Raw genomic sequence first — 25,226 nt, 5'->3', positions numbered from 1 at the left:
GCCAGCCGGAAATTACTCGTGCCTTGTTGCGAAAATTTGCAAATTTCCTCCAGCCCTGCATCCGCCGCGCGCCGACACTCCGTTAATACGTAGAGCGCAGGGGCGAGGAGCGGAGGGGATGTTGAGTAAATAGGATTTCGCACTACTGAAATCCTTGTCCGTCCTTACCACTTCGCCATCTCCAAGGCTCATCCGGTGATCTGGAGGATAGAAGGGATACGGTAGGTAGGCTTCCGAGCGTCTAATCTCCACGCAATTTAGATGGTTGGAGTATAAACCGTACCGTCCTTCGTGGAATTATCGATTACAAGCTTCGCACTGCCTTAGTATATCCAGGCGCCTCAAGGATAATCTCATCTAGGATAATGGAGCAATAGTTGCTATAGAGAGTCCGACAATAGCGTGATCGACGATAAATTCGAGTGAATTAGCAAGAATATACTATACGTACGAATAGTACCGGAAACTTACGTCCCAGGACCGGAGCATGACTCCAGACTCGTGTCTGCATTCACTAGCCGTTAAAGAATACACTAGGATGACGGAGTAGTAGGTCTTTTGTTGTAATTTTTTTATTTTCATCGTACTTTTTTCTTCCCCTCGTTTCTTCTCTCCCGTCATCCTGCACGTACGACCGTTTCCACCCTCTTGTGTTTGCTATCGCGTTACCATACCGTTTGCTCGAAAAATCCGAGCAAACGATGAAATAAACGGAAAGCGTAAAGGGTCTTGTCCCGATGCTGTAGCACTTTGATCCCTTTGTTTTCGAATGGGATGAGCCGGGGGATCAGTCCGCTAACTCAAAGAACTTCTCCTCTCGAATCCCCTTGTGGCACCATTCGTCTTTGATTCCCAAGTAGCGAAGAGGTGAGCCGTACAGCGCTCACAGGGCTTCCCCACTCCATGCTCGTGTGTGGACAGAGCTTTAGCTACGAAGCAAACAGAGACGGACACGTATAATTCCAACTAGAAATCGAAGCCAAACGGGACAGCGGTACTCGAGGATAAGGTTGGGACGAGGACGAGGAATTGTGGCGGAGTTCTCTCTCGACCCCACGAAGCTGAGGAAAAGAACGACGCCCAAGATACCGTAAAAGTTTATCCCTGGTACGTGCGCCAGATTCAAATGTGCCGACGAGGATTATCCGAATGACGAGAGTTTGCCACGGGATGACGCGGATGCATTCGTGAACACGCATATCAATAGACCGCTTGCACGTGGGATACATATACCGATATCTTCCTTTTACTTGTACGAAGATTTAGCGACTCGACGAAACCGCGTTTATTTGTCCAGGCGACCGTGACATAAACCTCTCACTTCGCAGAGTGGAATTAACCTTAAGTTATACTTTCACATTGATCCAGATGATCCAGACTTGGAGACGGAAGCCGAGGCTCTCAACGGGGAGGCCACGGATTCACGAAAAATGGAAGTTCAAATCGGCGGTGCAGTCACTCTCGAATGTGACGGCGGATGCTGGGGACATGGACCAGGGATGGAACCTGTCGGTGGGCCTGGACCACTTGCCCTGAGTCGTGTTGTCTATCAGGAAGCCGGTGAATATCGATGCGTCGCTCCTGATAGAAAAATGCAGGATACCTGGCGAGCGCAGTTACCTTATCACGTCAAAGTTACCGGTAAGTTCCTGACACTTATCAGACTGCGTTATAACGGTACCAGTACGCTCCAACACACTATACCTTACAGCTATAACTACAGCGTCAGAAAGTCAAGCGACCTCTTATCCCACAGTCTGTCACGCGACTAGACAGTCACGACATTACCTAGTCAAATCGCTATGCTTGCTGTTCGCTGTGTCGTTTGCGGCACGCTATAGAAATCCGATAAGTTAACTTACCGTACTTGTTGCCTCGGAAATGATGTGATTACGCTCGGGTATCACTGAAGTGTCTGAAATGCCACCGCGTAAGGTACCTACCTACCTAGTTTACTCCCACGATACAAATAGACGAGGTATAACCACTAGCGATCATATTTTACACCAGATCGCGCAAGATCCAATGACGTCAGGTTCAAAGCGAAATCAGTTTCACTTTGAGGTGACTTATTAACGTCTAGGTTCATAACGAGATGGCCCCTCAAAATGAAACTGACGTGGCGGCGTGACTACACGAGATACGTAAAGTCGGCTGATCGGAGAAGAGAGAGGACCCAGTGACGTCACTCTCTAATGGCTATAGCTCGTTTATTTGCATCGTGGTTTCCTCTGTCTCAAGCGGCAGCTGCCCTCCTTCAATACGCATGCACGTCACATATCGGATGAACGTAGTTTCACCCAAAGAGCGTTGCTGTAGCAGCAATACACTTTCAGAGGTATAATCAGCGCGCAGTCTCTGTACTCCAGTGCACTAGGTAATAGAAGTTTCACGATGCACCCTCCCTATTCCTCCTGTAATCACTTCCTGGCATTCACCCTATAAACTGTGCGTCAATCGAACGGCGAGTTGTCTGTGTGCGTCATAACGTGCGGGCGCACTCTGAACGTTTTCACAGGGTATCTATCGTCCACTTGATCCGTAGATATACAGACACAACGGAGCACAGTGGTGCAGTCGCATCCTACTCCGGGCAATAGGTTAATTGAAAATCTTTGCCAAGTTGAAGCGAGAGAGGATAACGTGTATCCTTTAAGAATGGGTACGTCTCATCGGTTCAGGAGAGGGACGCGCGGGGAAGGGGACTGGAGGGTGTAAAAGAGAAGCGTCCTTTTTATTTGATGAGACTCTCCAGGGAGTGGATACGCCTTGGAGGATGAAGGTTTTCGTAGAGGTTGGCGCTTTCGAACTTACTTCCTTGCCTTTGGATCTCTCGGCTACGCTGTATGTAGGTGAAGGAAAACAAGTTTATGACGTGGAATGGGAATTGGTGCGTCGTAAAGCTGGGGGACGGCTTACGCCGACGACATATTGGATGATGCCGGCCTGACGTTACTTGATAGGACAAAACGGTATTGGAAATTGAGAGACTCGGGGATGTGCAATTTTTTTTTTTTTTTTTTTTTTTTTTTTTTTTTTTTTTTTTTTTTTTTTTTTTTTTTTTTTTTTTTTTTTTTTTTTTTCGTTGATATATTTGACGATCGTGATTCGGATTTGTGAATTTTTGCTTTTTCCATTGAGTGCCAAGTGGATGTGGAATGTTGGACAGAATGTATGTAAATGAAAGAGAATTCTTTGACTGAATTAATGGGAATCGTGATGGAAGGGTGGATTTTGATTTTTTTTTTTTAATAGATTTTCAACTCTCTCTTCTACTGATAATGTCCGTTGGTTTTTTATACTCGATTCTAGTGTGCCTTAATACTGTTAGCTTGATAAAGGATAATAATGTAATTAGAGGGAAATTAGTATTTTCACTGTAATCTATACGTATACTCATATTCATCAAATTGCATTTAAATTTTCCATCGATATTGATATTTAACCAGTAGAAATTTTATTATATTTGTTATAGCAATTATTTAAATTCTGTTTAATTACAGTCTTGTGGAAAAATATGGTGAAAAATACATCTGAAAATTATGACATTGCAACTGTGATCGTCGTATCTTGATTATTATCGATAATTGCAATTATTTCCAAAAAATGAAAATTTGGAATTCAAAATTCTATGGATAATCAAGTTATAGTTGATAATAGTTATAATATATATAGTATGTTACATTTATATGATATATTTATAATCAACATACATATGTAGTTATTCGCTGAAATAATAACAACTCTTTTCACAGTGTCTTTCCCATCACTGTTTATTAAATTTCATAATAATATGTCGGGGGTACTGCAATTTTTACAATTTTTCTCATATTACTACGAGACTGATCAGTAAAAAGAATATATTAACATACACATATGGTCGTGAATACGACACAAATTGGTTCTCAGGTTCCCATTGTAGACGCTCTTTGACGGACTACCGTAAAACGTTATTTTCCTTTGAAACCATGTCGCCCACAATATCCGAAGCTAAAATCACGCTAGGAGTACTGCATGTTAAACGTTTAATTGTTAATTGAATATTAGTTGAATTTATTGGCTTTTTTGTATCCACATACTTTTCAGCACTGTTGCCATTTTTCCAGAGGGCAGATACGTAATAAATGAAATCGGTTTGTAGTCTAAAATAAAAATTAAATATATTGCAAATTGTGCAATCGTCCTTAGCTATGAAAAACATTTTACGTTTCCTCTGAATATCATATGAAACTGAAACCGAAAACATGATGACCGTTCATAATTCAATGACTATTAAAATTTTTGTAGTTACATAGAACGCACTTATAATTGCTTTTGTTGTCGTCAATCTATATTCAATATCGTGGTGGTCACTGGAAGTTTTATGAAAGAAAAACACTCGGTGCGTGAAGAAACGAACGCCGAAGAAAGAAAGTGAAGTAGAAGTAAAAATATAAAAAATATAAAAATTCGCAGTAAAAATATAAAAATTCTGAATATAGCTACTATATCTGGAAAGAATTCACCTGGGAGTACGGATGACACTTTTAACAAAAATATTTCTTCAGATAATCAGGCATAAGTGTTCGATTCATGAAGACAACATTCGATACTATCATTTTTATGTGCGTGATGTCGCTCTCAGATCGTTTTAAAACTGTGCACCCAAATTCCAGCTGCATTTTAAGGACAACGTTGCTGTCAATGCTAACACATTTTAATGTCAATGTTAGCATGAGCAGCCTCATTTCATGGAGTGAGTGTCATATGTTTAGAGGTTATGTTGTGCAATATGAGAGTTGCGCAAATGATAGAGGATGCATTCTCCAATGTGCCAGGCACGTGGTAGACATCAAGAACTACGGGTAGGAACACATAGAATGTAGGAGAAATTAAGAAATTAGTATGACTGTTGAAATTTAAAAATTTGACGATGGGTTGGGGAAAAGTACTTGTGAAGGAGTAGCCGAAGAGTGGGGGCATAGGCTTATACAGATAAGTGCGTGCACAGGCTCGAGCTTCCATTATTCTGAGAGCCGATATTCTATACTGGACTCTTCTATGCTTTCGTCTTATACATTTCTTGTCTTCTTCCTTTCTTTCCTTACTTCTTTACATCATTATTTCTTTATGTTTCCTCTAAATTATTTTTTTTTCCTTATTCATTAATTTTATTCTCTTTTCTTTTTATTTCCTTATTTGCTTTTTTTTTAATCGGTTACTTCCTTATTTACCTGCTTTTTTTACTTTGTTTCTGTCTTTCTCTTTTACTCTGTTTTTCTTTCTCTCTCTTGCGTTTTTCCAGACCATCAGCTAGGGTGTACCTCCACCCCGTTTTAATCGCTAGTGATATGCGTGACATATTTCACCTCACCCGGTTCGTATCTGTTTGCATGCTTATCATATCTTCCATTCAACTCATGTCATCGAGTATTACATTAGCTGACTCTTAACCGTTCAGGTAAAATTGCATTTTCGTGGAAAGCACTTTTGTTAGTTCCGGATAATTCCGGCAGATGGCGCTGCTAAGCACCTACGATAGTTCCGAAAAATTCAGATCTATATAAATCAAATAAATTGAATTCAAATTCCGTTTAATATATATTGAATATACGATGCGTCGTAGCCACATTGCATTATAGGATACGTATGCCGATCTGTTGCGCATAGCCAAAAAAATAATATAAAACAGCACGAAGTACGAAACGAACACGTAACATTTTCCAAATGAATATTGGACCTTACACACAATTGTGCACGGAACGTTTGATTTTGATTCATATTCCCGCGTCGATATATCACACAGGAAATCGAACGACTGTTCGAACTGCTCGAATCTCATCGAATATTCATCCAGCTGGTAAACATAACCCACTCGGGAATCTACTGGTAGCGTGTCAGTTAGAGCCACCGCATAGAATTGGTGATAGGTATATGGGATGCATAGAGGGATTGGACATCAGAGCTCGTTAAATCCTACCAGACTCACGATTTCTCACGGTACTCCTATTCTATACCCTATCTCGATCTCTAGAAATTATTTGATTAAATTGAGGTCGCACGCAAGTAGGTAGAACCGCGAGTATACTCGCGTTACAAAGAGATTGCCTGAAAATACTTGCTCGATCTTCCCTCAAAAGAGAAATACGATACCACAAAAATGGTTCGGTAAAACAGGCGTATATATGTATATATTTTCTATATATTATTGCGAAACGTTATACACTGTAGTATATACGTATATACTATATTCGGTACACTGGCTTGTCCGTGAGATAACTCCCGATGGCTACCTAACTTGGTTGCGAAATTCCAAAAGCGTGTTTTCATAGTTTAATGTATTTTTCTAGCCCGTCGACTGCCGTGCCGCGCCGTCTCGGCCACAATCGCACTTCCCAATTTCCAATAACTCACTTGACCCAACGGTACATGACCCTTTGAGAAATGCGAGCCTCGAGTTTTCTGGCAGTTTCCCCGAGGGGAGTATGATTGAAATATGCGAGTCTGTCTGGCCGAGCGATTGCAGCATATCCTGGATCGGTGAAGGAGATGAAGTATCGAACAAGAGAAGTTTTGACTCCGTTCCTCAATTTCTCTTTCAATTCTCATTAACACGCAATTTATTCATACTGTAACGCCACTTTCTACGGTGTCCGGTACGGTAGACTTTACAATGCGATACAAATTAGACAAAACTAGAACAAAACAATACGAGACGATAGAACATTTACAGGACGAATACACGTCTGTCCCTAGGCTCGGCCACCTTCGGAAAATCAGAAAACTTCCCAAGAGGCACGCTGTAATACATCCCGTAGGACAATCAGATTGGCGGACACATCGCCGTCGCCAGAACGCTCGCGATCTTCAATTGTTTTCTTCGATCCCATGAAAGTAGATCCTAGCATCTTTTTGTTAGCTGCTGCGATATTTTCAAGAGGTGGAAATCAGATCCACTTCTATTCTCTCGATGGACGGCTCCAGCCCGTCACTGCAACTTCCGTCTGCCCTCTGGATCGGTAAGACGGCTCACTGAATGTCCCGCGTATTTAGCTTTCCCGGCTGTGTCCTCCGGTCTGGCTGTCGCGTCGCCTGGCCAGCGCGCTCCGCCAGGCCCGTAGTTGGCACTCTCGGGACCCGTAGTATTGAAATTATGACAGGATCCTTTCGGATCCGCTTGAAAAATATGAAACACAAAGAAGCGTTCCCACAAGGGAAATCAGTATAAATTTAGCAAATAATACACAGTTCTACGGCACGAAGTTCCTCCTCTACGCATAGTGCCCCACGATGTAGCCGAAAATCGCAGAATTCGACATTTCGTAACGTGCATCCCAAACTGCCACAGTACATAAGTACAGCGCGCGATTATACAGGAGCATCATTTATTTAAATAGTATTTTTTTTCGAAATTTCATCCCGGTTGCGCTTTTTTCAATGAATTTTGTCTATAGTCAACGAAGTCGGTTATCGTCAGCCACAGGAAAAATAATACAGCGCCAGTAGGCAACCTCGCTAAAAGCTTCGGCAGGCTATTCAAAAGCCATAGTGCGTGCGTTTTCATTTGCAAACGCATTTTTTTGCATCTACACTTTTTTTTTTAATGAAAAGCTCACGCCATATTGCAAAGATATAAACATACATAGATATACCTTCGAATGCCTTGATTAAGAGGAAAGCCTATACGCGTGCGTTCATATTAGGTAAATCCAGAGAGGGATTAAAAGGGGGTGGAGAACGTAAAGAAAGCCTTGCATAATGTTCACGATATACCAGAAACGAGTCTGCTTCAAAGCTAACTAGCACGAGGAATTTATTAAAGCTTTTGTATGTACGATATGAAGTCGGTAGGAAGGTATAGTAACTCTGCGATAACTCTTATCCCTAACAGGAATACTTGAACTAACAGCTAGGTATAGTCAGGTATATACTATATATATATATATATACCAAGGTAAGGTACGTAAGTCTTCCCTTTATTGTGGAAAACGTTATACCTGGCTGTTTGAGCTTTTCATTAAAAGCATGCGTACGCACACATCTCATATAACCTCAAGAACCCTCGATTGCCTGCAATATTTTCTAATTCTAAAACCACATTGAGAAAGATATCTAATTTCTTGTCTACACCGAAGTATAGGTTATGTACGTGCCTAGCAACCTGGCGACTTGCATTAACGTATACCCATCCGAAGAAATGGCCTCTACAGTGAAGTCGACAAGGAACTTGAGCAGGAAAGCAAAGCTTTCACGATAAAATCGATAAGTTTTCCGTCTCTCAAGAAGGTGCGGAATTTTCCAGTAGCCGTGAAATAACTTACGAACAGTAGGAGCGTCGCCGTGTGGACTCTTCTGTTTCCTGACGAACGTACTCGTAATGCACGAAGCTCGTTACGAATCTTCCTGGTTCCTATTGTACGCATATAATAGTTCGATACAATATACTATACACAACGCATATCATATACATGGCTAACATAGTCTGATCTATCCTATGGTAATACTATGTACTGAGCCCAATATAGGCTCCAGAGTTATACGTGGAATTCAATAGTGCGTAGAGCCTCACGGATTCACAGAGCGATTGCTTATTTGCATGTCTGATAAAAGGAACGGGGTAAATGACTAAATTAGTTAGGGCCATATACATATAAGGGTTCGCCGACGACAAAGGGCTGATTACGCGATCAAAGTGCAGGGACGGAAAGGCGTGGTCGGAAAGGCGCCGAGCGTCTCATCAGTAACGCCAATAGCTCACGGCGTCGTCGCCGGAAATTTTTCAGCGCGAAATGATTCTCGTTAAGGGTGAGATTAAACGAACTAGGGAATGTGGGAATTAGCATCCTACAACCACCCTTTACATTTTGTCTTATACCTTCGTCAGCTCTTTTTTTTTCCTCTTCATTTACCCTCCTCTGCAGTCCTCTGGGAATTATCTTTCTTCTCTCTCGCGTTAGCCACCCCTCAATGTCTAGTCAGCCAGCTGTTGCGAGGTCTCTGCCAATTTCGATACGCAATCGTTCATCTCCTGTGACTGCTCGTGATAGTATGCTAATGTGATACCGACGCTTCGCCATGCGTGCCAACTGCCAAGTGAGCAAGAATCCCTATCAGTACCGCCATTATTGTATAAGAGCCTTTAGAGTCGTCCTTATTATTTTTTCTCTTCTATTCATTTTCTTCTCTTTATTAAACCACTCCTGTTCTTTTTTTTTTACTGGTCCAGATACGAATTCTTCGTGCATTTTACGTGCACGTGTCGTTATTGGATGCTCGGTCGGTAAAGTAGAGTGACATTTCAAACATTCTCTAGTACCACAGTGAGAATCGTATATTATACTCGGATTTACGTGGAACCTGTTAGTTTCCAGTTTACGTTCGACATATATATATATATAAAAAGGAAAAAAAGGAATAATGGGAACCGACCGAATCGCACCCCTGAGAGTCACAATGTTCAATGGAAGCCGACCTCGCGTTAACAAGCCCGTGACGTCATCGGATACTAAAACCCTTTTTCCCTATACAAAAGCGGCTTGTATATTCGCGAAGTAAAACGAACGAATGAATTGGAGAGAAGTTGGGTCAGAAAAAAAAAAGAATTACCGTACACCACACCCGACTGCGACAGCAGCACGGAATGTCAACGCTTTGTCAATCTCGTGAAATTTTGAGAAAAAAAAAAAAGAAATAAATAAAATTCATTCCTCTCCCCTGAGTTCTTGAATCATGAATTCCTTATTACAAGCTTTCATCTGGGATAATCCCCATGCCGGCGATCGGTTCGTTAATCGGCAGTTTCTCTATCGACAAATGAAAGGAAATGTATTGTCAGTTGGGTTAGGGCCGGGAAAGTATGGTGGATGTTATTCGCCTTGCCGGTGGCAACGAACTAGAGGGTGGGGATTCTCGGTTAGGGCCAGCAGCGAAGGGTGGATGTAATCATCGGACACCCCCAGGGAAGGAAAGAAGAAACAGGGTCTTCGAAGTCAATGCCTTTCTGTCGCGTCTACTCCCTCGCGACTGAGTCTCGCAGAGAATCAGGCGGGATTACCTTTTTTGTCATTCTTGTCACGTGTATCTCTGCCGTCCTCAGCCACCATCTTGTCTCTCGGCACCGTAATAAGAGTCGACGAGATAGGGTAGGCGAGCCTCTGCCATGCGGATCAATACCCGATTAATTTTCTTCGAAATTGCACGGATTGTAAACGGGATCCGCGCCCGTTCTTGTCATTGTGCGATGAGTGATATCGGAACGGCGAACGACGAAGTCCTTTCCCAATGGATTAGTTCGAGTTGATTGAACGAAATGTTAATATCGCTTAATTCAATATTTAACGTGCAAATGAATTATTGTCACGCGGGAATATAATAGCGAAAAAAATTTGGACTTTTTTTTTCTTCAACGGCCGAGTTGCCTTTGACGATTTTTATGATTTCCACTAGCCAATAGATTGCGTCAAGAGACAGATGCACAGAGACACAGGTAAGCGTTGTAACGAAATCCGTCGTGATCGCTATGCAGATTAATCAAATTCTGGGCCACAGCACTTTTCTCTACGTAACCGAAGAATATCGCCGAGGGATATTAGATATGCACGGCGCGACGTCGCAGTCATAAATCAATTTGTATCCCCGCTGTAATGTGTTCATAATTCATGCTTAGGCTAACACGGTGCTACGTGCTGAAAAATTAATGCGCGGAAAATAGTCGGCCACTGTTGGACAGGAAATTTTACATGAAAATATCTTCCGGCACTTTGATTCGTAAATGTAAGCGCTGTATTTAGCACTCGCTATGAATGACCGTCGAGCAATAATACATATTTACTAAAAAGAACACCCAATTTAAGTTGTTTATTTAAAAAAAAGACAGTCCTCCCCGAAATAAAAATACTGTTTTCATTTTGATTCGTTAATCGAATTTCACCCAACGGCCAAAACGTGTATCAATAATACATTTTTATTGTGTCCTCTATTCAATCAACTTCGCCAGAACGACTGACGCGTTCGTTTCGCAATTGACATATAACCAACTCACTAACCATCGCGGGAGATTCAATGTAGGCCGATCATGTTCCGGCATTATTATTTGATCGTAAACTATTGGTTTTGTCGATGCGGTTAATTTAATGCGCAACCCGACGAGTATTTTGCGTGGAAAACTAGCGAGCCCGCTGGGAATGCCGAACGGGTACACCTGGCCCTACGTGATTCCGCATAATAATTTAACACTTGACAGACCGTTATCACCCACCCACCCACCATCTCGCAATAACGATTCTTTCCTCATGACGAATCATGAATTAACGAAGAGCAAATAACTATACTACGACTACCTAATAGCTTTTTTATTATTCCTTTCCTTATACGTAATTCCCAATACCACAATAAATAGTCAATCATAATCTTCAGTTTCGATCTCAAAGACTTTAGTCACATTAGGAACCATCAATATATACATTTCGTTTGATCTCACAGTAATCTCTCATGTCGACCTACATCCAATTAACAGTTCAATCCGTATTGGACCTAGACCGGATACCTTTATGGCGAAACCGCAATAACCAATATCCTAACTCATATCCACATAATGACCTGCTGCAACCGCAGACGATCTATTCATCTTATTCAAATCAAAGTTTACCTTATATAACACATGTATACCCGAGGGGACGATAACGATCACGGGGACGGATCGATAAGCTAGCCGATCTTCACCAAAGCAGCATACAAATGTATGATAACAATAGTGATAATTTTCTAATCACAAATAACAATCTATAGGGTGAGATAAATAATTACCATAAAAATATGCCAGCAGCAATGTCTAGTCTGGAGTAACACGGAACGGAGTTATCCATATGCGAACTCTATGTAACCCGTGACGTAATACAAACCGTACGTGGACGTAGGTAAAGATACATACACGTAGTAAAATCCCCGTATCTACCGTAACAGCCAAAGGCGTAGCCTATATATAAAACAAAAAGAAGAGATGCAGTCTCGCCGTGAAGTTTTTTCTTTGTACTTTAATGCAAATTTTAAACATAAGGCTCCCGACGTAACGATGCCAAGCCAAGGATTTAAAGGAGGGCCACGAACTTTTCGGATTAAAATGCGCAGGGGTAATCACTCTTATTTAGGGTAGCAAAATAGGATGGGATTCATTCCTTTTTTACATTATTTTCTGTTTCTTGTCTCTGTTTTACAGAGGACATATCTTAGCATTACACGACAGCAAAATTATTACCGAAAGTCATTCTCGTTTGTAGCGTATAACGTGGTACATGTATCTGTATACCTAACCTAACCTCCTGTAAAGTACTATATTTTACTATAGCTCAACGAGAGCATTCCATCATCCTCTATCTCTTGGATTTTATTTTCTCTATATTCATTGTATCTCCTAACCATATATACGTGTAAATATAGATATACGTACAGCCTGCTCTCAATTTCAGTCTAACGTCCAATATTCTCCTGTTGACTATCGTAAAGAGTCCAGATTCGTCAAACGTCCACAAAGTCAATAATATCGCCTCCAGTTAACATTTACATCTGCTACTATAAAAGCAGCAATTTCGTGCTGTTTTAAAGTTACTTTGTGCTAGTCGGATGCTGTAGTGGGCGCTAGTATACATATACGTAGTATATATTAGTATATCCACATGTACATTCCGGTCGATCGATCAATTTATGAAGTGTGTAGCAAAGCGTCGTTCCGTACACGTATTCCGCTTCAACTGTTACGTGTGCGTGTATACATATATCTTATATGTACGTATATCTAATGGTAAATAGTTTATCTATAACTTTGAGTATATTATATACATATATACATATATATATATATGTATGTAATTATCTATCTAAACGTCTATCTATCTAGATATTTTTTTTTCATCTTCTAAGGCTTTTATATCATAACTATGCAAACTCTTTATGTCAGCCATGATAGGAAAACTTGCCCTGGGCATCCGTGATCATGAGTGGATCGTACGTAGGTGTAGAAGAGCATCGTTATTTTGTGGATGAAATGAGGAAAAATTGCTTAATTTCGCTGACGGTTAGAAAAAAAAAAAGAAAAAATATGGAAGGGACTTTATATAGGTATACTTGGTATATACGTTTCGTACCATTAATATTATACCTTCGAATGTTTTCCTATCTCCGACTTTGTTATTGGTTATACAACAGGATATGCCTTGGTTATGTGAAGTTAATATTGGTTTAATATACCTCGTTTGCGTAATAGCGAAATACGAAATTACGTAATGTACTGTTTCGAATCGTTGGGTAATCCACAAATAGTCAGGTTAACGTTGATTGACGTACGTAAAGAGAATCGTTATAACACCTACAGGTCGGGCGAGTGCGCACTAGTAAATTCATAGGGAGTCTAAGCCGAGTCGAACACGCACACGTTATTAGAATGTTAGAAATGCGATAGACGCGGTTTGCTGGATTAATGGGTGAGCGATCGATGCCAACGCGAAGTTTACTTTGATATAAAGGGAATTGGATTTTAGTACGTAGATATTTCGTGAAGTACGGTATTTGAGAAGGAATGGCTGCCGGAACTGAGGCATTTCCTTATCTTCATCCCGGCGATATTTTCGATGTTAGGCGATCCCTAAAACCCGTAAATCCCAGGACGTTGCGCAGTCGCCAATATATTTCCGGTTTCTGTGCGTGATGGAGGTTAGTTTAAGGGTGGTTCATGGGCGGCGACAAAGTAAGGACAAAGGGCTGCCTATTTTCCATGCGAAGCAGGTAAAGCAGCGGCATCGAGACGGTTAGCCCCCTGAATTTAGTATAAAAGAGGTTACGCGCTTCTTCGGGTTTTACCCTCTAGCCATGTATTTGCACGAGGGGAGGGTAACGGGGTTATATATGGTCACGAGGTCAGAGGTGAGGCAGTGGTCAGTTAGATATATTGCACCGGTGTTAAATTTCAACGGCGCAAGAGATAACAGTAATCTGAGGAGGTTTCGGATCCAGGAATGGTGCTGCTGAAATTGAAATGGCGGAAGAAAATACGGTCGACGGTTGCCGGTATTGTCAGGCTGTTTCTCCCTGGGGGATTGTAGGCTATGGGGATTGTATATAGTCAGGAGGAGGGTGAATGAGAACGTGGATCAGGACGGGAGGCTATCAGGCATATCAGACAGTCGATGCGCCTACTTGGCTAATGAAGTTGAAGTCGAGGCTATCTGGTAACAAAAAAACAAAACAAAGACTACGCCGGCAACCAGTAGAATTTCACGGTAGATAAACAGATTGCTTTTCTGGATACACTAGAATTTCAATTTAAGATTGAAAACTCGCTGATGAATATACTGTATATATGTATATTTATAGAGATTCCTATATAGCTGAACCGATACGACCTGTCAGCGATGCTTAATGCAGTCATACTCCCCGGATGGAGTTTCGTGGAAATTTCATTAAGCTCGATCAATCACGCTCCATCTAAATCCATCCATCTCCGCGCTATTGGTCACTCGAGCATTGCCCTAAAGAGTGGATGGATTCAGTGTCCTGCTGGTGAATTTAATGTCCCAACGTTTCGTGGCTGAGGAAGTGGTTCGGATAAACGACTGGGCGGAAGAAGCAATGGCTATAGCTACGGGGGGAAATACGAGGCAGCCATCGAGCCTATACCCAGTCATCCAGCCAAATCGGATCTAAGCGAAGGCTTTCGCGGATACGCGTCTGACCCAATCAGCTTTCCCGATTGGGCCGCCGCCTTGACAAATTTCGGACTGAGCTATTCAAAGGAGAAGCTCTCTCGATTTCAAGTATATGCAGCTTCATGGGGATTTCGACTACGAGACGATAGAGTGGTGGTACTTATTGGTGGGTCCTCGAGAAATTGAGGGAAAGATTCAGAAACACCCTTATTCCAGTCAGTCGATCGAGCGCAGTCAGCACGTGACGTGGTCGATGTATTTATTTGCTGGGGTTGCGCGGGGTCCTTCAGAGTTGCTTTTATTGAGACTACTCGCCGGCTTTATTCCCTCTACGTGCTTAATCTCAAGGTAGGACTGATAGGTCCCAGTTTGTGTGTTGTAGCGCTATAATTATACTACCGTCCGAAGTTTGTGGGAATGAACTTTAGAAGTAATGGAAACGAAATATCAAACGAATTTGAATCGTCTCGAGGTTATAAAGCGAGGAAGGAGCCGGATGAAAAGTCTTAGGAACCAGATATATCCGCTCCTGGCGAATATCCCGATTCTTGCAAGTATCGGGTTACACAATAACGTTCTTCTCGTACTACCCGGGTTTTTAGAACAGGCTCCAAATTTCCCTTTCAAATTTTTACCCGCTCCAATTCAGCCTTCCGACAAGCTCAACAATTACTAGTTCGATACTCCCCACCCGTGACGGCGATTGCAGGGTATCAGGGACGAATCAGACGACAAACGTGACGAACACTCAAAATAAGGACCCGCTCAGATTACTGGCAAGGAAGTCAAAATATATTGATCAAAAGAAAGTATTAATAAAAATACATTTAAAAAATATACAAGTTCTGAAATCGAGAAAAATAGTTTTGTAAAATTGCAGAATACGACTCCTTATAGGACTACATGTAAAAAAAACTTAACAATCTACAGCTAACTTCAAGAAGCAGTTGTATTCTGCAATTCAGCCAATCGTTTCAATAATTAATTCGTTCACGAAGTAGGCTCCCGTGCTGGCGACTAAATTCTTAATAATTTCGCGACGCGGACATAACGCAATAATTTAACGATCAAAATAAATTAACAGAAGAAACTCTCAAAATTAATGACAGCACGTACAGAAATCTCATAGATTCGCTCTAGCCGCGCAAGACGGTTCTGAACGAGGGCGTAAACGCAATACAAAAATAAATAAATAAATAAATGAAGTTACCGATATTACTTAAAATTCTATTTACAATTCTCAACTGAAACAAGTCGCGATCTTTCGCGTCACCTAAGCGCAACCATCCGCTCGAACGGAATGCTCTCCCCGGAGAAAACTATGGAGCATCGAGGATCCAGAATATTCCACTATGGACGTCCCTGTACCTCTATAGGCGACGCAACGAAAAACGAAGCCTCCCGATGACAAGTGATACGACTAAATAATCCCACGACACTTCATGATACACGCAACGACCCGCGAAGGTATTCCGTCTCCTCCTACGAGAACAAGGACTCGAAATACCGTAAGTCTATTGTTCACAAACGATATAAGTTCCGTCAAATGGACGGTTACACAATACAAAGTCTTGTAGGTTCAGGACAGCCTCCCTAGTGATCGTACTCACCTCCACTCGCGTTACTATCCAGAATTTGCACAAGCGCTTTGCTATAGATTACTTAACAATTATTTCTTATTCAGTCCACATTAGTGGGTAAAACGGCTACACCATAACTGCTAATAGGCAAATTTCACTTTCGCAGATCTACCGCGTACGCCGATAACGAAGCTGCATCTCGATCGGTATTCGGCAGGCCGGAACGTCTGATCAGTCATTAAGTGGCACTGCTCCTCATTTCTCGTGGCCCGCGTTCCTCTGTTGCTTCTCAGGGGCGGAAGTCACATTCACCCGTGGCCTTCTCGATGGTCGGTAAAGTTCCCAGGAGCGTAACGAGAGACGAGCAGGCTCGTTACCGCCCTGGCGATCCCAAACGCAACTAAATCGGTGGTGCGTCACTAGGGGTTGCATTTGCCCGGGGACGACGCTCGTGGCTGTGCGGCGTATAAAACCGCACGTTGACGATTCTCCGTCGTCTCGGTCCAGCTGGCCGTCCTGTATAGTCCGTCCGTATGTCAACGTCGTGTCGTTAAAAGCAAAATAAAATCAAGCAAATTACGATTAATTCTTAGTCACTCGATAAATCGCTATTGACTCTCGTGTAGAGAGGCCGTGTCGCCATGTTGGTGCAGCTCGCACTGATAATCTACCCAGATAGCACAAATCACGAAGAGTTCGTCAAGACGTCTTCAGGAGGTTATGGGTTTTGGTGTCCTATAGACGTCTCGTATCTAAAATACGTCTTTTTCACATAAGACTTCTATCAAACGTCAAAACCCATAAGACCTCCTGAAGACGTCTTGACATCTTCGTAATTTGTGCTACCTGGATACTCTAACGAGCAGGCAAAATACGCCACGTGACAACGTCTAAGGCATTCCTACCCCATTTCCTCATCCCGATGAGGCCCAACCCTCATAATTATTATCATCCCCCGAAACCTGTTCGAGCGCTTTACGATACCGTTAAATTCTCCATTATCATCTACATACATGTATGCCTTGAATATTTAGGACAACACCGTGCACAATGAACTACGTGAATGCATTCCATTGCATACACGAAATTGCCCTTTACACATAGCGTCAGTATGCAGGCAAAACCATATTGACTGTGTGCAAGCAAACGCTCGAATGGTATTTCCGTTAGAAACGCGACACTTTCCTCGCGACGACCTCGAGTTACGTAGTCGAAAATCGTTTTCCTCGCAACGTCGTATCCGTCGTAGTTTTCTCCACGGCACCATTCCCGATAGCTAAAGGCGCGTTTACACCGAAGAGAATCGAGCCTCGCGACAGTCCCGTCTTCTCTCGTACAATGGCCTCTCACTTATCCTTATATGCGTCTTTCAAGTGTTTCCAAACGTTTCAAAGAAGCTCTTCGTCGAACAAGGAGCTATCGTTTCCACGCGCACACCTGGTATACATACATATACATATTACAGCGTTACTCTACAACCCTTTCCTGACGTTTCCTTCGTGATTTTCGTCCCTCGTTTCTAATTATAGCTGCTGCCAAGGCATATACACACATAGCTGGATAACCTGCCAAACACTATATGGGGATGATAAAGTGACGAGGAAAAGGTCCTGGATGTTTGTACATTGGCATAGCAATATGGCAACATGACGTAACAATATATTGTAACGTATTACATATAGCACGCGTACACCTTATACGAAACAATGTCTATCCTTTGTGTACCACTCTTCGTAACCAAGCAGGCCGCCTCTGCTTATCTGGAACTAAGGCCTTGTAAGTGCCCCCAAGGGATGCCGGGTTACGAAGGTCTTCAAGATGTTCTCTCGTGTCTAGCTATATCTTTTTAGCAAGCTACCACTCGCCTATACGCCAACGTAATTTCCTACTGTTCTCGTAAACCCAACCTAACCTCTATGAGCACATACGAAGATCTTTGACAGCAGTTATAGCGCCGGAAGTCACAGGGTCATATGGAGATCGGTATCTGCTAACAAAGGCAACATTTAAATCAAACACCGTGCACTTTCGTGTCGTACTTTTTTCCACGTTACCTTCATATTTCTCATTCATCGCCTTCTTGGCTTTTATTTCTACCCTTCTTGTCTCGACTTTTCTATGCGCGGACGCTGCGCTATACAGATTCGACGCCGTCATTGTCTTACGGACCGATCGATTTCACGTTCTCCATTCTTTCACGGTAAATTTTCAAACGGCAGCACTCGATATATTCTTTCGCAATATAGTAATAAGTATCGATCGCATCGTACATTTCAGATCCTATAGACACGTGACTTCCGATAATATGTATCCTGTAATCAGGCACTGTTATATATCGTTTATTAATCTCTTGCTACACTATTAGTTTTTATACTTTGCACACATATTGGTTGGCACTCTTTTGATAGCCTCCGGCAGGGATATTTGATGGAAAATGAAAGACATTTTAATCAGGCCGATTTTTTTTTTTTTTTTTTTTTAAAAGCACTGTTTCTGTAATGGATATCTGAACCAGCGAGACTTTGGATAGTCTTACGAAATATAACTGACAATTCGATTATTTTAAATGACATGGATCTTGATCATTTCGGAGACGTTTTTCTTATGGAAACTTAATTTTATACGAACTTTACGAAGCTTTTACTATCGAGATACTGAAGTTTAATATCATCTACTTAGTATCCTGTCGTTATTCATTGGACCGAGAACTTTCGATACAAGTAAAAGCAGATAATAACTCGATGGAGTAATACAGCGAAGTAAGCTGATTGGTCAGTCATTTGTTTTTTGTAGCTTCTAATGTAAAATTGAAAACGGAATCTTGAGACTTACGGAAACATGACATTTTCTCGAAATAAACGTCTACGAGGCAACTATTACTAAAAATTCGTGAGGTATTTCCCTCGTTTTTCCTACCCGAGTTTTCAGATAATTGAAAGTATTTAGGTTGGCTTGAAAGTTTCTTATTGATCTTATAGTCGCTCGATAATTTCATTCCTGCTCGTCCGTGTTCATCGTTGTGTCAAAGAGAAGGTTTTGCATCTCGTTATTTTCACTGACATGAAAAAGAATGCAAAAATGAGATATTCGTAGCGCATGAAAATATCATAGTACAGATATTAAATATATCACATTTATTATTGATATCAAACGTTAATCGACTTCATTGCAAAGCCAAGGTATCTCAAGCAGTTGTGTTCACATTGATACACTTGAATGACAAAATCATATTGAAATTCCTCACGAAGCATCATTATGAGTTAGATGCAGCTTTTTATATAATACATTATCTTTTTCTTATTTGAGAAATAAAATCGAGTGTGGATTTTTATTTAAAGTTATCGCTCGTTGCAGCATGCACGGTTGGTGCACGGCAATACCAATTTACATTAGCCAATATTATCAAGTCAAAGCATTGTACATCATGTACTTATATACATATATTATGTATATATAGCTATAAACCAATAATTCAATAATGGAAATTTGTATTGGATATTAAAATTCGCGAAATAATAAAAAACAACCCTACCGTGAAAGCGTTTAATTTAGAAGATCATCGCTGCTAATTAAAAGAAGTATTTTATACAGCTAAGAACGGAGATTCCCCTGAATATCCCGGCGGCGAATTGTAATTAATGAAAAGTCAACACCAGACAGTCTGAAGACCAATCACATTACCCATATAGAGTGAAAAATCGTACCGCATCCAGTCGTACCAAACCTCTATAGCATAACAACGTTACCAGACGAATCTCATTGCTAGTCGTGTCACAAAGGTGAGAATTTCCTGAGAAAGTTCGTCCAAACTTTTCGTGGTATGTGACTTCGAAGACGTTCGATGGAGTAGATAGAGGGTACACGGGTACCAACCTATCCAGAACTAGGACCGCCGTAGTTTCTTCTTGTCGGTACGGCAAGGAAAATACGAAATTGAGTTTCGTTGTAAAAACGTGTAGAGAAGAAGACACCCTGTACATAGGCAACCTTATACCTAGCTACATGTATAATATACCTATATATCTTAGATGAAACCAGGTACATATACAGCTTCCGATTTTCTGTAGTAAAACGTCCGGTAAACTGGTCAAGTGAAATCTACGATTAGGAACACGTGGATTCCAAAATCTACGACGAGGAACACGTAGACTCCAAAATCTACGATTAGGAACACGTGGATTCCAAAATCTACGACGAGGAACACGTAGACTCCAAAATCTACGATTAGGAACACGTGGATTCCAAAATCTACGACGAGGAACACGTAGACTCCAAAATCTACGATTAGGAACACGTGGATTCCAAAATCTACGACGAGGAACACGTAGACTCCAAAATCTACGATTAGGAACACGTGGATTCCAAAATCTACGACGAGGAACACGTAGACTCCAAAATCTACGATTAGGAACACGTGGATTCCAAAATCTACGACGAGGAACACGTAGACTCCAAAATCTACGATTAGGAACACGTGGATTCCAAAATCTACGACGAGGAACACGTAGACTCCAAAATCTACGATTAGGAACACGTGGATTCCAAAATCTACGACGAGGAACACGTAGACTCCGAAATGTACGACGAGGAACACGTGGACTCCGAAATCTACGACGAGGAACACGAAGGCTCGAAAATCTGCATCCAGGATCACGGAAATCTACAGCAGGAATAGTTTTGCTTGTAACTTGTAATGAAAGATAGCATTGTAATATGTTTTAGCCACCTTGTACGGCTTTGCGTCTGACTGAACGCTTACCTCAAAACAATTGGGAATCGTGAGTTCGACGTGAAGCTGCTGCACGAAGCTAAGGCGTTCCTCCAATATCAGAAATTTGTCAAAAAATGAGAAAAATTCGGACGCAAATATCTCTCTTATTATGTGTGCAATCCGTCCGAATTTTTTTTTCATCTTTATTATTTTTTCTTGCTCTACAACTTTTGCATTTAACTTGTTTCAATATCATTTGAAATGGCGAAGATAATTTTTTTTATTTGCGACCGGAAGTTGAGCGAACAATAATAATATGCCCATTCGATGCGCAATAAAAAAACATTCAATGGTTGTGACATCAGATTTTCCAAATTGTGCACCGTTTCACCGCAAATCTCAAACGTGCATTTCTGGTGATACACTCTGTATATATATAGATATATATATATATTAGAAAGGTATATAAGACTTGTATACAATATATCAATATATTGTACATAAGTGATATAGTCGAGTAAATTGATTCGATTTGACGTAGGGGTAGAGCCGTTTTCGATGGTGTACAGGTGAGGGTGGTCTAGTTTTCGTTTCCTGTAGCGAGCCTACTTCCGTTTTCGACCGTCCCGTCCGTCGAACAATACCGACTCTTCGAGCTCATCCATTCATCGACAGTGGGAATATAATATCGACAACTTCATTTATATTCGGCTGGAAACGTCACGTAGGGGAAAATGTCAGCCATTATTTGTATCCTCGTGAAATAGTTACGTAAAGCTCGCAGGTGCGATGTTTGCCTCTCTGCTGTATCGACCGAGTGGAACAAAGCATAAAAAGGTACGATGCCGGCAAAGAACAATTGTTAGAACCGGAAATACTCGAGGGGTCCCGATTGCTGTAGTTACTGACAGTAATGCACTAGATAATGCTTCCCCAGTGTCGACGCGTCGCGAAGCTTCAAAAGCACACAGTACTTTGCAAGAAGTGCCCGTCGAGTGTGCACTACGTTTAAAGTCAGAAGCACACATCGGAAGGAAGGAATGACTTTAATTGAGGTTAAAGAGTATTACGTCATTTTTTTTTTAATTTATCTACTCCAAAGAGAAATTCATTTTTATTACGTTAAATATAGGTATACGCTGGCTCCAACAGGTATTCGGACTGTTAACTCCTGCAATATTTCTTTATTATCATGGATTTCGTTTTATTTCTTTTTATATCCCAAGGTTATGTATAGGTCCGGACATTTTGGCAGCTTCAGGGAACAGCCTGTATTGCGTATGCATGTCGTGTCCTATATGACGTGCTAAGGGAAGATGATTTCGACGTCGGCGACGGTTTGCAAGGGGGATACTGTGAAAGCCTGGCCTTCCTAACCCGTGGAGTTTGGACCCGACGCTACTACGCTGCATTCAAATTTTATTTTCCTCCTACGTAGATAACTTTTCGAATATTCGATTTTACCAGGGTTACCACGTTTCTTATGTCGCATATCTATTGGTTGGACCCCATTCCTTTGTGATCTTCTTTACCATATCAAGTATCTCTGGAATTTATAGAAAAATCCTTAGATGTAAGGACAATTGCTAACTTTTTCATTGTACTTCGGTCACACGTAACAAATCCTTTTTGAGGGTTTGCTCGATTAATTTGATTTTAGCCTCTATTGTTGGCCCGCTTAAAATACACTAAATAAGTTTCACGCTGTAGACACGGCGATAAGACAATGGCTGCATTAGACTTGCGTCGTCGGTGGGATCAATAAGTTCCGTCACTACTTTAATATACGAAATCGCATTAAAATTTATATTACGCGATATGCGTGTTTGAAATGTTTATTATTACCGATCCGTAAATCAATTTCCATGCTAACGTCGAATTATAGGGCGAGCAACCCTTTAGCTTCTTACTGGTCTGAATATATTGATAACTTCGAGGAAATGGGATGTGAGGATTTCAGTGGGGCTTATCTTACCGGATATTTCTCATCCCTTACTCGTATACCCATATCGCTTCAATTTATAATGATCCAATCTATCGACCTATATTCCACAATCCCGTATGGTCCAGATGGAAATAACAATTTCCATTGAATTTATAAAAGTACACGTTACGGGACAAACGAATTAGTCTTTAACGTTTTTTTTTTTTTTTTTTTTTTTTTTTTTTTTTTTTTTTTTTTTTTAACGAAAATACAGTAAATTTTATAAAAATATTTAAAAAAACGAAAATTCCGGGAAAAAGCACTCATGCGAATTTTGCTAATTGGCGAGTAACAAAAAATTCCAACCTTGACGATAATATCCGGGCTCCGTCTCGACTTATAGAAAATTTACGATTTCTTCATTGGAAACGTTTCAGGGGGTAAGAAAGTTATCTACCCCTATGCGACCGAACGACGGAGCAAACTTACCTATGGTATTCTATAAGCTCTCCTGAATTCTTACTTATTTCGTTCACTCTGGCATAGCTAATCGGCAAAGAGTTTTCTCGAGAAATTGCCCTGAGCTTTTTCCTTTACGACAATTGTTATAGCGCACCTTGGTGCATCCGAAGATTCGACGTCGAATGCATACCCCTTCCGGTCTCATCGCGTTACACCAGGCAATTCACTCTTTCGATACCTCTTATACCCGTTGATACCTTCTATACGTATATACGTATACACAGGACATATATAGATATATATCCACGAAATTGCAATAGTTTCAATAGCGCTACAGTAACGCGCTCCATAACTGCTATCCGGATATTTCCGGATATCGTCTAACGATAAGCAATTTGTCTTGTTGCCGGTTGGAGATGGTTGCGCGCGCACGGGGTAAACTTAGATGGGAACTGATGGCTCCGAACTGCGGAAGCGAAGTTACCCCCTCTGGGATTTGTCCCTTTCGAAAATCTCGTTGTACAAGAGGAGTGCGACTAGACAAAAGAAAGGAAATTTCGTCGGCTATAGAAAACGAACTATTGGGTGAGAGACGATTACACGGAGTACGATGAAAAATATTGTAAATTATGTAAGAATTTGACTTATTCGACAAACACGACTTGTCCTTTGATATTTGAGCGAGCACGTCAATAGAATGTGTAGGTTAATTATTTTGTAATTAAGTTAAACTGCATTACGTAATGTCATTCGGTGTGAAATTAGAGTATAAAAGTATTGCGTAATTTGAAATTTGGAAAATGTTGACAAAATTATGACAAGATTCTGTCGCCAGACCTTAATTAGGAGTCCCTATCCTTTTCCCAAATGATTACATTCCGAAAGGGTCGTTTCCCTGAAAATTCACATTCCTGAGTGACTGACTTTAAACGGGTACGGGAAATCGTACATATTCGGGAAACTGATTTTTCCGGAAAATGATGATTCAGGAAAATAACGTTATGGGAAGCTGCCCATTGGGAAATATGAAATTTCGGGAAAACGACTACTCGGGAATATAATTATTCGGAGAACCGATATGGATCCTTCAATTTCAGACGCACAAAAGACCACCCCTCCATCTCCCCTCGTCATTAACCTAAATCCTAAGTCGCCAGGGGGTTTGGTTATTTTTCACTCGTAACTGGCAAAGACGTCGATATTTCCATAAAGAAAATCCTGTCATTCTTATAAACCGGAAGAACATTCAGTCTAACAGAGCCGATATTCTAATAGGATACAGTAAAGCTATACGATAATATCTACGCAAAATCATAGGCAGCGCGATAGCATTGACAATAAAAGATATCTGAAAATTTTTCGCAATGCGGAGTCAGAGAATCCTCCTGTTTCCCAAGTAAACGTAACCTTTCGTATCGTCGATTTCTTTTACGCTTCCTCTATCGACGCCGCCTGCTTTACCGTGAGAATACTAAGAAAACGAGGTCGGACCGCAGTAAACTTAAAAGTTAGCCCGTCGGAGTTTCCAGCGGTTAGTTCCGCGAAATCGACTTTGTGTAGCGTAGCGTATAGGTAAAAGTTAGCACGGTGCGACGGGCGAGAAGCAGAAGGATAGTATTGAGTATATATTTTATATATATACAGATACACATGTATAAACCATAGATATACATAAGAACTAGGAAAAGCAAAGGAAGCTGGATACACGGCGCGTTCATTTAAGAAACTCAAGAGAATAGTGGGCGGAGGGAATGCAAGAGCACGCTAGTACGTATGCAGGTAATGACAATGCAGCCAGTCTAAAATAGATACAGAAGATGCCACTTGGCAGCTATTGTCCTTATCAGAGATACGATGGAGAGAGGGGGAGGGGG

General features: G+C 41.2%; 1 protein-coding gene across 6 annotated transcripts in view; it reads left to right on the top strand.

Moving 5' to 3' along the window:
• LOC107274768 (hemicentin-2) overlaps nucleotides 1-25,226 on the top strand; it is a 156,655-nt gene that overhangs the window by 122,650 nt on the left and 8,779 nt on the right. For all 6 annotated transcript variants that reach the window (XM_015754263.2, XM_025091968.1, XM_025091967.1 and 3 more), the window contains one exon: nucleotides 1,369-1,641. In XM_015754263.2, coding sequence (XP_015609749.1) covers nucleotides 1,369-1,641 — 273 coding nt within the window. The remainder of the gene's footprint in view (nucleotides 1-1,368; nucleotides 1,642-25,226) is intronic.

This window comes from Cephus cinctus, unplaced genomic scaffold (assembly GCF_000341935.2).
Source record: "Cephus cinctus unplaced genomic scaffold, Ccin1 Ccin1_scaffold0101, whole genome shotgun sequence".
In the NCBI taxonomy this organism is placed as follows: domain Eukaryota; kingdom Metazoa; phylum Arthropoda; class Insecta; order Hymenoptera; family Cephidae; genus Cephus; species Cephus cinctus.
This window is presented reverse-complemented; position numbering and strand designations above follow the sequence as displayed.